Consider the following 15,288-nt stretch of genomic DNA (forward strand, 5'->3'; position numbering starts at 1 on the left):
GTCCTCATGTTGTAAACAACATTGACAAAACCGGGTCCTTTTATTTTGACATGACCCATTTCTTTTGTTCCATGCACAGAAATACAAATAGTGAGGTGCTAAAAGTGACTAGTTTTGCAATCTCTATGTTAATATCTTTCTTTTCGTACCCTTCTTTCCGTACAATATGCACAATTTAACGAGAAATTAAACAAATTAGAGGCAAGGTTCACTCAATTCAACATTATGATGTGCCTGATTACTTATTTCTCCATTAATTTACAACGCTTGTAGAAAATATTACATCTCACAATCGAAAATAGTTATATGTGTATGTTTAGTCTTCAATATCATAAAAGTAACAAATAAATAAACAGATATCCTACCTTTTATCTGTCTGTTGATGGTCCGTCACCGTAACGGATATTAGATACTATTGAGTCCAAACATTTTTGCCGGGTTGTTTAGACACAATAAACGTAGAAGAATTTCAAAACATGGCCGAAAAGTAGGCCGACCTAACCATCCTATTTTGAATTAATCCTCATCCCGAGTTAGAAATGGTAGGTCTTTCATTTCTGCGTGTTTGGTAACTCATTGCTATCCAGATAAATTTTGGTTAAAAGGATAGCAAATTACGGAGTTAGCTCCCCTTATTTGTTAATGTCTAGTGTATGTCAACCAAATTATATCTTGAAATACCAGAACAGGAAATGGAAACCAATGTTATATTCATGTACCACTATACATTTTGAACTTAAATTAACGTAAACTTGGGCGGGTTTTTTGTTTGTCATAAAACTGAGAATGGAAATGGGGAATGTGTCAAAGAGACAACAACCCGACCTTAGAGCAGCATGTTTTCCCCACTGTCTGATTCTTATGTTCCTCTTTACTTGATGATCAGCAGAACAGGCTATGGTGTTGTAAAGCGAATATCCTTTGGCGAAATTTCTTTTTTACAAAGTTTAAAAAAAAAGATATGTTAGTAATTGCTTTCATTTCGTATAATTTTTCAAAAACACAGCATTTAATTCTTATATTTAAAGATTTTCGAAATGAAAATATGTGTGTTATTTAAAATTTAAATTTGAATGTAAAACTTTAAACACAAAACCTCGACAGAAATTGTCTATAATAGTGAGATGAAGACAGTCTCATTCCACTTGAAATCAATTATATAAGACGTCATATATAATGATAATTGGCATACGAAGTTATCGATTCCAAAGTAGATGGCTCGTAAAATTTTAACCAGATTTTAGGTATATCAAAGCATAACGTTTGGTTCATAGGTGTTTCACATTTCACGTTTTTTTATATAGATAAGACCGTTGGTTTTCCTGTTTGGATTGTTTCACACTAGTCATTTTGGGGCCCTTTATAGCTTGCTGTTCGGTGTGAGCCAAGGCTCTGTGTTGAAGGCCGTACTTTGACCTATATAATTGTTAACTTTTTATACATTGTGACTTGGATGGTGAGTTGTCTCATTGGCACTCATACCACATCTTCTTATTTATGATAACGATTTATTATTATATATTTATAACAATTATCTATATTTGCAAGATGAACTGTCAATTATTTTTTCAAATGAAGAAAAATTTGCCATTCTTCAAAAACCATAATCCTTTGGACGAAGTACACTAACAATGCGAAAAAATAGTGTTGATTAATTAGGTAGCCGGAGCTATAATCCTTCTAAATCTTGGGTTGCTTTCATACGAGATGGGTTGTTTTCATAAAATGAAAGCATATGACGGAATCAAATGATTCGTCTTTTAGTCTATAAAAGGTAAGTATTCATATGAATTGAACACTTACTAGTTCAGTCAATATAAAGCAATGAAAATATTTGAATGCGAATAACTTTGTAAAGATAAATGAAAAATAAGTCCCCCGTCTCTGAAAAAGCACCGTTATGCCGGGATATCAATAACCTAAAAATAGAATTAAGTAGGTTGAATTTGTAAGCCCTTAAGCGTTCGTTTAAAGGTTATGGCTTGCCAAAAGTTCCCAGACCTTGACGAGACGAAAGTGTTCAATACGTCAAATGTATATAAAAACAAGAAACTGCATATAATATACCAAACTTCGGAACTATACAGTTGTTGTATAAATATTGTATTATTTTGAATTCTCTTAAATGTTCAGTCATCAAAGACACCAGTATTTCAATCCTTATTCCAAAGGTGAGTGCAACACAAAATCATTAAATATATAAATTTACCGTAAATGCTCTCTTGTGTGTGCGACGGCCGATTTCAAACCTAAATGACACGCACTTAAATTAAGACAAAGAAATTATATATAGCACAATTTCCCTGATACATTGGCTAACATTTTACGTTTAAACGGTCCCGCATTAGAATCTACCTTTAAATGTGATGCAAAAAGTCCGGGTCTTATCCAATGTTTAATTGAATAGCACTGAAAAAAACATCTTTCCTTCCTAACCCTCTCAGGATTATGCATTAGTTTTGTTTACAATTTAATGATAGTTTCTTTGTGACTTATTTTGATTTTAAAAAATTGAACTATGGTAAATAAATTAAAAGCATCAAGACAATTGATTGCAAATGTTTTCTTCCAGTCATTTTGATGTATAAAACATCTTTCACGTGCACTTGAGTTTCAAAAGCTCAGAATCATTTTGAGTTTCTGTTACATGATGGAAAACTTTTGGCATTTCGAATGTATTTTGATTTAAACTATAGAGGTGATCAAAGTGATCACAGATACCCCCGTCCGCAGCAACTGAGAGATCATGATTTTGTTCAGTGATCCAAAACATTCCATTTAAATTTCAATCAATTTCAAAAAGGGGTTCTCCATTTATCATCCGGAATGCACAACATTTTTTTTTCCAACAACTATGCAAGTACCATAACTCAGGAATTGTAAACTTGAAAACAACGAAAATCGAATTTAATCTGTCTTTAGTGGTTCAAAACATTCCTTTAAAATTCTCAATCAATTTCAAAACACGATACTCCTTTTATCATCAAGAAACCGCAAACTTTTGAAGTTTTACATAACTCTGGAATGGTTAAAGTGATAAAGTATGACAAAAATAAAGAACTCAAATGCAAATTCAAAAAGGGGGAGTCATTAAAAACTGACAAAATCAAACGCTATCAATCAACGGAACAAGTGAAAAACAACTGCCATATTCTTGACTTGAATCAGACATTTTCCAAAGAAAATGGTGGATTAAACCTGGTTTTATAGCTAGCTAAACCTCCCACTTGTATGACAGTTGTTTATTGCTCCGTTATCTTGACAAAAGTGGGTAAGCAATTTTGTCAGAAAAGAATTTCAAATGTCGTAAGTAGTCAAAACATTCAATTAAAATTTCAATTAATTTCAAAAAGCGGTTATCAATTGATCATCCGTAAACTATTTTTTAAACTTATCCAACAATCAAGTGCCATGACTCTGCAAGTATTTTCTTGAAGGATTAAAATCCTTGTTTTGAGTTATAATAAAGATTTCACCCTTGCGTTATTAAAGCGTACATTTCAATTGTCCCCAGAATCATTTATTTATTTGGATATTTATGTATAATTATATATGATTTGGCATACATTTGTACAATTAAAGTGCGAATCACAGAGTCATGGGGGTTGGTCATTCTTTCAGTAAAAAAAATGACCAGATAAGGATAAAGTTCAATTTGTTTTAAAATAAAATAACGTAACTGGAAAATGAATTTAAAATAGTGTAAACTTATTATATTTCTTTTTTTTTATTATTAAAGAAAATTAGGAGTTGAATCAATATAAAAAAGAAGATGTGGTATGATTGCCAATGAGACAACTCTCCACAAGAGACCAAATGACACAGAAATCAACAACTATAGGTCACCGTACAGCCTTCAACAATGAGCAAAGCCCATACCGCACAGTCAGCTATAAAAGGCCCCGAAATGACAATGAGAAAACTAACGGCATAATTTGTGTACAAAAAATGAACGAAAAACAAATATGTAACACATAAACAAACGACAACCACTGAATTACAGGCTCCTGACTTGGGACAGGCACATACATACAGAATGTGGCGGGGTTAAACATGTTAGCGGGATCCCAACTCTCCCCCTAACCTGGGACAGTGGTGTAACGGTCAACATAAGAACGAACTATAAAAACTATAAAAATCAGTTGAAAGAGGCTTAACTCATCAGATGGATAAAAATACAAATATTACAAATACAAGTGGACGTGGCCGGGTACTTCTACATCCAAACAACAAAAATACACTAAGTACAGATCTGAGAGTACTCGCAGTAACTGACAGCTAGTTCAAAGCCACTAACAACTAATAAAAAAATCATGCATCTAAGACTAAATTATCAATCCGTACACATCCAACTTCCAATGGATTTAGTGTAAAGACGTCATAAACAGTCAGAGAAAAGCATGACCTTGTGCAATGCCAAGATACAGGTATCGACAGATTGTAGATCCATGAATGTGTATATGTATATAACAATAATATTTAGTTTGCTTTTAATCTACTGATAACAAACTCAATATTAGTACCAATAAAAACAATATTTAATGATCTTATTACAGTGTTGAATTGGTAACCTTTTAGAATAAGTTTATTTAAAGGATCGATAAGTTTACCAGGATCCTTTCAAAATTTCCGGGCACGGTAAACAATGTTGTCGTAAAAATGAGGATGTGCAATCCCATTTGAAATAAGTTTTTTATTGGTTCAACCAAACTTCAAAACGAAATCTTTATATCTGTGGAAGATATATCTTAGTAGAAAAATCGTCATCTGTGCATGAGGGTGTGGATGGGGGTTTACAGAATACAGAATAATGGGCAAAAAATATAAGGAATAGAGAAATATGGACCCAAAAAAATAAAGAATAGAGAAAAATGAGGTGTTAAAAAATAAAAAATAGAAAATAATGGGCAAAATGTATAAAGAATAGTGAAAAATGGCATAAAAAATTAAAGAATACAGAAATGAAGGACCCCCCATCGAGACCCTCGTGCATGCTTGCGTGTTTCGTTGTTTTTACCATGATCGACCAGGAGCTTATTCAGTATTTTGTATTGTTTGCTACGCAATGAATTGGCGAGTAGGTGGCCACTCTAATATGAATATGTCAGCAAAACCATCTACATTTTTTAAAATTTTTTAACAAAACTTAAGGATGCGCACCTGTTGTACCTCACTAATTTAGTCCGCATGTGAATGTTAAACGAGTGTGTATTGTTAGTAATCCAAAAGTGTCCAATTAAATTCGCATTAGTCCAATATAAGAGGGTCTGGATGTGGGAAGGGGTTTAATTTCTGTATTCTTAAAATTTTCAGGAATTTTTTCTTTATCTTTAAAAGTAACACTAATTCTGTAAAATTCTCATGAAAATAATTTAACATTCTTTTTTCTGTAATTAGAGTATTTCTTATTCTGCATGTATATATCGTTCATTTCTGAAATTAGTATTGCATTACCTTATTCTGCTATCCACAGTTATTCTTTAAACTTTTGCACCCCTTTATTCTCTATCATTTTATTCTTTAATTTTCTCTAGTTTTTAGGGCCATTATTCTCTATTCTGTAAACCCCATCCAGACCCTCATAGAACCTCTTTCAATCAATCAATCTCAAAAAAAACTTGGGACCGAATGTAGAACCTAGTGATAGTGTGACCAAAAGTACAACTAAATTGATCTATTATCAGACAATTCACTTTCAATAGTATATTTAACGCAGTGTAAATGTTTGGTGTTTTTTTACCGTATAAGGAAATTTTCTTTAATAACATCGGCTTTACGATTCTGCTCATTGTTGAAGGTCGTACATACAGTGTCCTAATAGTTGTCTACATCCTTGGCCGTTTTTCTCTGTTGGATAGTTGTCTCATTGGCAATCATATACCACATCTCATTTTATATTCATTCAGTAGCTTCGAACGAAGAATGAAAAGAAGTTAAAACAGTGGCGTAGCTTGGCCATTATTTCTTGTGAAGCAAACGGTTTGATACTTGGGAGTCAAAGCTTAACACAGTTCAAAGACCGCGATGTGGATGGGAAATAGACAGTTTTGGTAAATTGTCGTAAAAAAAATGTAAAAAGTCGATTTTTATACAGGTTTGGCCTTGCATCAAGGGATAATTTTTTCATGCATATTCAAGACAAGAAAAATTAACCATATTCAATAGTATAGGTGTCTGCAGAGTGTCTCGAATTTCGACTGCAACCGGAAAAGGACAGCATGTTATAGATAAGTACAGAGATTTTGTCTTGCAAAAGACCTCTATGGACCCTTGACAGAATTGTTGTAGTGGTTCTATAACACGTTGATCTATATATCGATTTTCAGCACTATTTATGAAAATTTTATTCTTGGTATTCAAAAGCAAAACAGTGACTGATTAAATAAAAAATAGCTGACACAATCTTTACCACCCCAGCATAAATTGCTATGTACAGATTCGGTGATATTTAAGTTTAAAATCAACTATGTCTTGTAACTAACTTTATAAGTTTGCGAGATGCATGGGTGGATATAATATAACTGGCAGGTTTAACTATGAAGCCCGGTGAAAGGGTAGAACAGTTGGTTCCCATTGGAATACCAAGTGTCTGTTGAAAACCACATCTATCAAGGGTAAAACAAAAATCAAGCATCATATCAGTTTCACAGTTCTGACCTCTTGTTTGGACCACTTTTGTTCCGAGGTTTACATTGTCCGTTTCTAAAACAAGAATTCTGTATCTACCTTTGACATTTCTTGAAATATCATCAATTATTAGATATTAAATTGATTGAGGAATGCTCGCTTTAAGGATAGAGAAGTCAAATGTTTTGAACCATCTTAATGTTCACTCTCTACTCTACACTTTTGAATACACGTTACGTATTTTATCTATCTTTATCTCCTCTATTTTTATTAATAAAAAATTTGGTGAGGCAGTTTCTTAATTGCCTCAAGAGAAGCTACGCCTCTGTAGCATTTTTTTTTTTTTTTTTTTTGGGGGGAGGGGGGCTTGAAGTTCCGCTATATAGATGATGTCCTCTCCTGAATTCAAATTTGAGAGGCTGTGTTGATCGCATTTACAAATAGGCTACATCGCGTCGAAGCTATCACATATTCAGTTCATTAAAATAAAACTATATAACATATAAAAATAAGAAGATGTGATATGATTGCCAATGAGACAACTCTCCACAAGAGACCAAATGACACAGAAATTAACAACTATAGGTCACCGTAACCCATTAGTATCCCATAATTTAAGCAAATATTCCTAATATTATTTTGTAATTAAGCAATTCTTAATACGACTTCACTGAAGATCATTAAGGCAGTTGGTGTTGAAATTGGATTACCTCAATCTCTTTCTAAAAGGGGGAATGGAATTTCACATTTACTGAAATGTTATAAATTATTTAATTTTTTTCTTTTTTAAACGCATTGTACACTGTAGGTGTTAAAAGTAAAAGCACATTGCAGGGGCAGATCTAGCCATTTTTAAAAGGGGGTTCCCAACCCTGGATAAAGGGGGGGGACCAACATTATGTCCCCATTCAAAAGCATTGATCGTCAAAAAAAGGGGGGTTCCAACACCAAGAAACCAAGACATAATATATTAGTACAATAGTCCCAGGTTTTACAAATGATCTTTAATGACACAACAAATACTTTGTACCACTTAATTGAACTTCGGAAGTCATTCAAACTTATGTTTTTGAGTTTATCAATAATAATAACAATTTAATCCTTAAACTTTATGTCCCGACTGAATTGAAAACAAAATGGTTATTAGAACTTCTTTACTTGTCTGGAATTAATGCATTCGTTATCTTTTTCTTTTATTTGTTGTTTATTTTTAATTAGCAATCTTTAACAAAGGATACTTCTTTTTTATTTCAAATAGAAATAAATCACATAATATTCAACATTCATTTGACACAAAATATATGTGTCAATATATTCGATCGCGTAATTCATAAATTACGATAAAATTTCTGTGAATGAAACCGGCTCATTTTTTATGCAACTGGAAGCCTCGCATCCCATAATAACATACAAGGCTGTTGGCTGTTACATCAATTTTACCTACACGCAACCTGTAATAATCTGGGCGTAGTTTTGACCGAAAAGAATCCCAAATCTTATTGATTGAAACAGATAAATAAATAAATATTTCTAACTGTTCTAAATAATTTCATATTGGGCATTTTGCCTGGTTGATATCGCCCGATGCGTTCTTTCGGAGGCTATCGGCAAATGGTCACACCCTTTGGATGGAAGGATTGATTGAGGGACACACTACCGATAAACAACAATTTCACCGGTGACAATTCACGGCATTTTCAACCCAAGAAATTTCTCATGTTTTGGATGCCACGGGGTAACGATTAACCCCCGGGCCTGATAAGGGTCAGACAGGATAGGGAGATAGCTCGGCCTGAATTAAAGTAAGGCTAAGTTGAAATGAAAATGGCGTGCTGTCTTAGCGAAGAAGCGAAAGAGCAAAAACGAATTAATCAAGAAATAGAAAAACAACTACGGAAAGATAAAAGAGATGCAAGGAGGGAATTAAAACTTTTATTATTGGGTAAGTCATGCACTCGACAATTGTCCATAAAACCGGTATTAAACGAATATGCCGCATCTTTTTTGATGCAAAAGGTTGATACACAGAGACGCCATTTTGAATAATTATGCTAAGGTGTTCATTTTGGTTTTTGTGTTTATATCGGTATTTTCGTCGCGATAGACAGTCCCATCCGCGGTTTGGTCCATGAGCACATGCACTATGTGGCTGACACAATTAAAACTCACGAAGCATCAGTTTAAACTCGATTTTATATTTTGTTATTATGGACGCCATCTTGGCTTTCAGTATATGGAATACATTACTTCTTCTGTGGTAAAAATACCGGTGACACAATTGTTTACCGGGTGTTTAATCATGTATTTCACCAGCAGATGTGCTTCTTAGTCTCAATCTGTAAAGATTCCAAATTTACATTCACAGAACGTAATATAAACAGCATTGTTTCTATAAAACAAAAGTCCACAGTGAAAACTATTTAAAACCCAGTGTGTGTCTATTTTGTGTTTGCTGAAGATCAAGTATTTTATTTTGGTAATGGTGCTTGCGTTGTTTTGCTTTAAAATTAAAGAACCAGCCCGGGGACTGTCAAGTTTTCGTGAAGCAAATGCGTGATATTTGGCAAAATTGTAAAGATCAAATGAAAAAAACTATAGATCAAAGGAAAATGCCGCCAAATAAGCATGAAAATGTGTGAGTCTCGCGCATATTGCGTGAGACTTTCACAGCACTGCACTTCCCTTATTTATTCATTTTGCTGATATCTTTTAAGATGGAAATAATTGTGGATGCTTACATTTTTGTACCATGCTTATGTCAGCTTCTAAAGAAGATGTATTCGCCTGACATTCTTATAGCCTTGCATCACAACTTGTCTCTATTCAGTATTGTTATTATAAGCTTTCGGAAGGGCGTGTGTGTTTTCTCTTCATTATTTTCTTCATTGTGCTTAACCAGCACTACAGAAGGTCAACATAGTTTCATGGTCTTGGATCTATAGATATGAAAATGGTCGTCTGACATGTAAATTATCGATAAGAGAGTTCCTGAATAGTTATTGTTTTGATGTGGAGGTTTATAAAGTTGTATAATATCATGAATGTGACATTTTGCTATGCATCGGCAGTATTTTTTACACAGACATTTTAGAAATTGCAATAATTTAGAAAGTTTCCCTTTTAATTGATTGATTGATTTGTGTTTAAAGCCACTTTCAACAGTATTGTGCTATTTCGTGGCGGTCTGTTTTATAAGTGGAGGAAGCTGGAGAGAAACATGAGCTTAGGTAGGAAAATTAACAAGCCTAGTCAATTAAGATTGAAGTATTGTGCACCTGCCATGTGCAAGATTGGAACTCACACTTTTCCATTTTGACCCCCTAACACTGATGAATACTTATCTTTAGATGACATGCCTCATAAGTTGATGTTTTCATGTAGACAGGGTTGTAATTGATCCCAAAACTAGATTTCTGTGACTTTTTGTGAAAAATGAGATTGTGCATTGAAAAACAGACTACATGTATCTTTGACCTCTGATCTTAATGTAACAACACACTTCATCACCAAGACTTTTAAACACCTTGTTTCAAGATAATTCTGCTAGGTTTCGGCAATTGGCACCTTGTTTTTATGCCCCCGCTGTAGCGGAGAGGGCATTAAGTTTTACCCTTGTACATACGTCCCAAAGTTGGTTTCCATTCTCTAACTTTAGTTTGCCTCAACCAAATGTTATGAAACTTATACACAATGCTTATTACCACAAAACACAGATCAAGTTTGAATTTTGGTGGTGTCACTTTAACCGTTCTAGAGTTATGCCCTTTACAAATGGAAAAAATGCTGAATTTTTCGTTTCCGTTCTCTAACTCAAGTTAGCCTCAACCAAATGTTGTGAAACTTATACACAATGCTTATTACCACAAAATACAGATCAAGTTTGAATTTTGGTGGTGTCACTTTTACTGTTCTAGAGTTATGCCCTTTACAAATGGAAAAATTGCTGAATTTTTCGTTTCCTTTCTCTAACTTAAGTTTGCCTCAACCAAATTTTATGAAACTTATACACAATGCTTATTTTTCAGTTATGTCCCTTTATAACTTTATATGATATGCAAGCGGGGACATCATCTGTGTCCCATGGACACATTCCCCATTTATTTCTCTATATTCTCCTGTTATCATTAAAAAGTTAAGATTAGAAAATTTAAATTAAAAATGATTAACAATACTGTAAAACAAGAATTTTGATATCGATATTAAAATCCTCACATAAAACATGCAATAAAAAATTTGATTGTGTTTGAATAAACAGATTTAATCAAATCTTAACCTATAGCTGTGCAATGGAACCTATGGGAATGCAACCCGAGTATAAATCTCAATAACCGAAATTTATACCATAGATATCTATGGTATAATTTTCACAATTATACCATGGTTTTGTTGTATAGGGTCTTCGAGAAAAAGAAAGATAGCAAGACCTGGCTGTCTGAATTTTTTGACATTTGAACAACAGAGTCAGTGCAGGGCCACTAAGCTAAACTGCCCGCTTTGCACCAGCCGATATAAATGAATGCCTAGGGTGGGAATTGAACCCACGTACACCAACTCTGTTGTCCTATATTTTTAAATGAAAAAAAAATCGCTCCTAGAACAAATAAAGTTAAAAAAAATATATAAATGTGTATATATTATACTGGAAAATATAAGTTGATTTTCGGTTATTGAGATTTATACTTGGAATGTATTCCATAGGCTTCACTTTACAGCTTCATGTATAGATTTGAATTTGCTGAGACAGCTTTTTGGGGGAGGGCACAGTGTTCTCCCCAGGCCCTTAAAGGACCGCGGGCCCGCGATGTATTATTTTTTACCGTGGTGGTATAGTTCTTACCGCGATGTATAATTTTTCTCCGTGGTGCTAAAATTTTCAGTTAAAAAATCGTAAATCGGTAAAGTTTTAAACGACTTGTTAAATCTTTTCCGTGCGGTATAAAATTCCAGGTGAAATTTGACCAGTTCAAACCAGTTCAACACAGATTGTTTACACCACGTGATCAATTTACCTTATGAGTTTAACCTTGTTGATTGGATTTAATCGATGTAATTAACACTTGTAACATGATTCTTGTGTTTTAATTAAGAGTTATAACTTTATGATCACAGATAACTATTTTATGGCTTCACTATCCACCCAAGCACTGACCTGTGACAAGTCGGCAAATACTTTGTACACAAACAGTGTGACAGTCTTGACCCGATAGGTACATTTTTTGTACATCATAATGGTGGCTCATTACCTATAATGGACAACTATACATTTCCCAATTCTTATATTATAGTATTATATGTCTCTGATTAAACCATGGCCAATATTATCTTTAATTATGACATAGTTATTGCATGATAGTCAGGTTTCAAACTGTAGTATCTGTCTGTACATATCACATGACCCAGTTAGTTCACGTAGAATATTCAAGTTTATTTACAATTAATTGCAATCTATTATATTTTATAAATAAAATGCATGACTGTACCTTCAAACTGGATATCTATATCCATAATTAATGAATAACAGAAGTAATCTGGCAAATTTTATCCCTAAGCACATGTTAAATCTATTTATATCTACTTCCTGTCATTTAGGCGGGAAAATAGGGAGACTTAGTTGTTGACATTGAATATGGTTACTTGTAGATCTATAGACCAAAGATAAATTTATAGATTTAGGAATTCTTTTTAAATGGTTCATGACAAATGAAGATTTAGATTTTAGGGCAGTATTAAGTCTGTATCTATGTTTGATTATCACCAAAGACAAGAAAGGTTAATATTTATATGAAATCTATGGCAAAATGTTCTAAAATTTATGAAAAATTTCATTTTATTAAAATCTAAGATAGAAACTGGTTCAAATAATAAAACAATACTTGCAATATTCTTGTTAATTTTATATCTTCTTATGACAGGAATCCTTTCACATACAACAACTTTTTTCTAGAAACTAGAAAGTTTTTTAAATTGAACATTTTTGTTCTCTTTTGAATGATATTTTATTTTTATTGATTTTGGATTTTATAAAAGATTTAATTACTTTAAATTCAGATGAATATTTTATTATGAATCATAATTTATTTATTTAAAAAAAATATTAAAGTATACAAACTGTTTTTTGATTTACTTCTTTTTTACCAATAATTTTCTGAATCAATGTCTACATAACACAGTACCACAGTGTTAAAACAAAACAAGAGACATAAAAACTACAGTAACTAGAGCTAAGCGACGCGACACCAAGAAGTCCACACGCGTTACCCTGGTGCTATCCAAAAATCCTGGGGAGAACACTGAGGGCAGGGAGCAAGCCCCTTTTAAGGAGCTTCATATTTGGTAAATGCTTAGACTTTTTCATTGTATTACTCAAAATGTTGGCTTGCTAGATCCCCCTTTCAGAATCCTGGACCCCGCACCCGATGTGTTATACATTGCTGACATCTAGACTTTAACGAGGTTGCTCAAGTAATAACAATAATGTTGAAATGTTAAAATTAGATGGCGTCTGGTTTTTCTAAATGAAGCTTACTTTTTTATGTAAATTATTGCTAGTAAACAAGTGATTTTAATTATGAACATTTTGAAATCCGTTTTAATTTATGTACGACTTGGGCTTCAGGTATAAATTAAAATGTAGAATGATTCATCCAAACTCTCAAAAAGATTCTTGTGAAATTACTTTCCTCAGAATTATATATGAATATTAAAAAATTAAAACTTTTAAACATTTTGATAAAATAAAAAAAACTAACCCTTTGCAGTTCAACTTTTAATCTGTGGTCTCCTGCGTCCATATCCAGAACATCTAATTCCTTGAACATTTGTTCGTCTGTAACATTATCCGTCACCAATGTAAATATGCTTCCATCTCTGTTGAAACATCTCGTCTTAATGATTTTCCTGCTGTTTTAGAAGCCCGTGCTTATTTTAGAAAGTAGGCGGAGCTTTATGTGTAAGGCCCAAAAAGGGTTATTTAACTGATTCTTATCAAAACTATTTTTAAAGTAAACAAACAAAAATATATGAAATATACAATTTTAAACAGCAAAAGATGCGATAGGTTAAAACAGATATTCCATATTTTTTGGATAGTTTTGCGTTGTTTCGTAAATTATACCATAGTTTTTTGTTGAAACCCCCTCGGCAACCTCACTCGACTTCGTCTCGTGAGGTTATTGCCGGGGGTTTCAACAAAAGCTATGGTATAATTTACGAAACACCGCAAAACTATCCAAAAGATATGAAATATCTATAACATAATTGATACAAGTTTGCATTAATTAATATTTTATGTAAGTTTTATAATGAGTTTTGATAATTTCTGAAAGAAGAACAAAAGTGAACTGCTTGTCTTTGCAGCTTGGTTATTGTTTAAATTTTGATCACCACAATTCTGAGGACAACCATGACAAAATATGTGTAAACTATATTTTATTGTTTTAACTTTACAAGCCATAACTTAAAGCGCTTGCAAGACATATTGAGTAAAAGCATGAATCATCATAAAATTGTCAACACTTTAATCTGTTTCTGTTAAATTATAACACCACATTACAATACAAATTACATGTATATCAAGTCAGATAGCATAATGGTACAGTACTATGCCATGATGTTTAAGGCCTTTTGGGAGAAATTTGTTCCTTAATCAGTGATTCAAATTAGTGGTTGCCAATCGGGCAAGTAACCACAAAATATTACATGTCTGATGGAGATAACTACTTGTCCAAATTTTGTACCCGGTGTGTCAACAACTGAATCGTACTCTGATTGGCCAATATTTCAACATTTCTATATTTAGAAACAGAAAGTAAGTACTAAAACCAAAATTTGTCGATATTGTCAGGGCTGATTGATATTATGATGTTTTGATTAAAAGAGAATTAATAAAGACTAGATTCAGTATTTTTCAGCGTTTTTAACTTTTAATTTTTACTTTCCATTTGGAGGAGCACACTGCAGCTTTTACTTGCCGGATGATGACTTTCACTTGTCCTGGGCAATCTGACAGCTGTTAATGTTGAACCCTGTCTTGAATATTATAAGTTGTATGCCATCAGTAAATCTACATCTTGTTTCAAAATGTCAGATCTGATTCAAGAACTGGAGAAGGCTATATACAGAATGTCGTTCCAAAAAAAAAAATTGCTGAATGGCCAACTACAAAGGCAACAGTCGTATTTCTCAAACTTTTGACGTCACTGCTCTCATTCTGTTTTGATTCACCATCAGTATAAGCAAAATTGGCTTTTTCAACAAGTCCAACAAAAAAACCTTTAATGTGTTTTCATGGAGAAAAATTCAGATAAATATCGGTTAAGTTTGAACTGCAAACTAAAATATTGGGTGCATGAAATTATCTCCCACAGTGTTCCAGCTTGAATCTCAGGGCAGAAGGGTGCTAGTTGTCTGAAAGGGCACTTTAGCGTTATAACCCAGATTTTAAGGGCAATGTTGGACAGTGTATAAATTACCTTGAATATTGCTAGGCTTAGCTGGAGAACATTAGTTGTATTTAAACCATATTCAGAAATTAATGTGTTCTTGAGGTTGGTTCCAGTAAGAATTTTGTTTCATCAAATTATCATACCATGAAGCAAAGCATATCATTTTGATGTTAATCTAAACAAACTTGTACATTTGGTATGGAAAATAATCATCAGA

General features: G+C 33.1%; 1 protein-coding gene across 2 annotated transcripts in view; it reads left to right on the forward strand.

The window, feature by feature from the left end:
* The first annotated feature begins 8,222 nt into the window (after window positions 1-8,222).
* Window positions 8,223-15,288, forward strand: part of LOC127732537 (guanine nucleotide-binding protein G(q) subunit alpha) — a 39,837-nt gene continuing 32,771 nt past the window's right edge. For both annotated transcript variants that reach the window (XM_052241586.1, XM_052241587.1), the window contains exon 1: window positions 8,223-8,569. In XM_052241586.1, the coding sequence (XP_052097546.1) occupies window positions 8,446-8,569 (124 nt within the window). In that variant the 5' untranslated portion in view covers window positions 8,223-8,445. The remainder of the gene's footprint in view (window positions 8,570-15,288) is intronic.

The sequence above is a fragment of the Mytilus californianus genome, unplaced genomic scaffold (genome assembly GCF_021869535.1).
Source record: "Mytilus californianus isolate M0D057914Y unplaced genomic scaffold, xbMytCali1.0.p SCAF_25, whole genome shotgun sequence".
NCBI classification, from domain to species: Eukaryota; Metazoa; Mollusca; class Bivalvia; order Mytilida; family Mytilidae; genus Mytilus; species Mytilus californianus.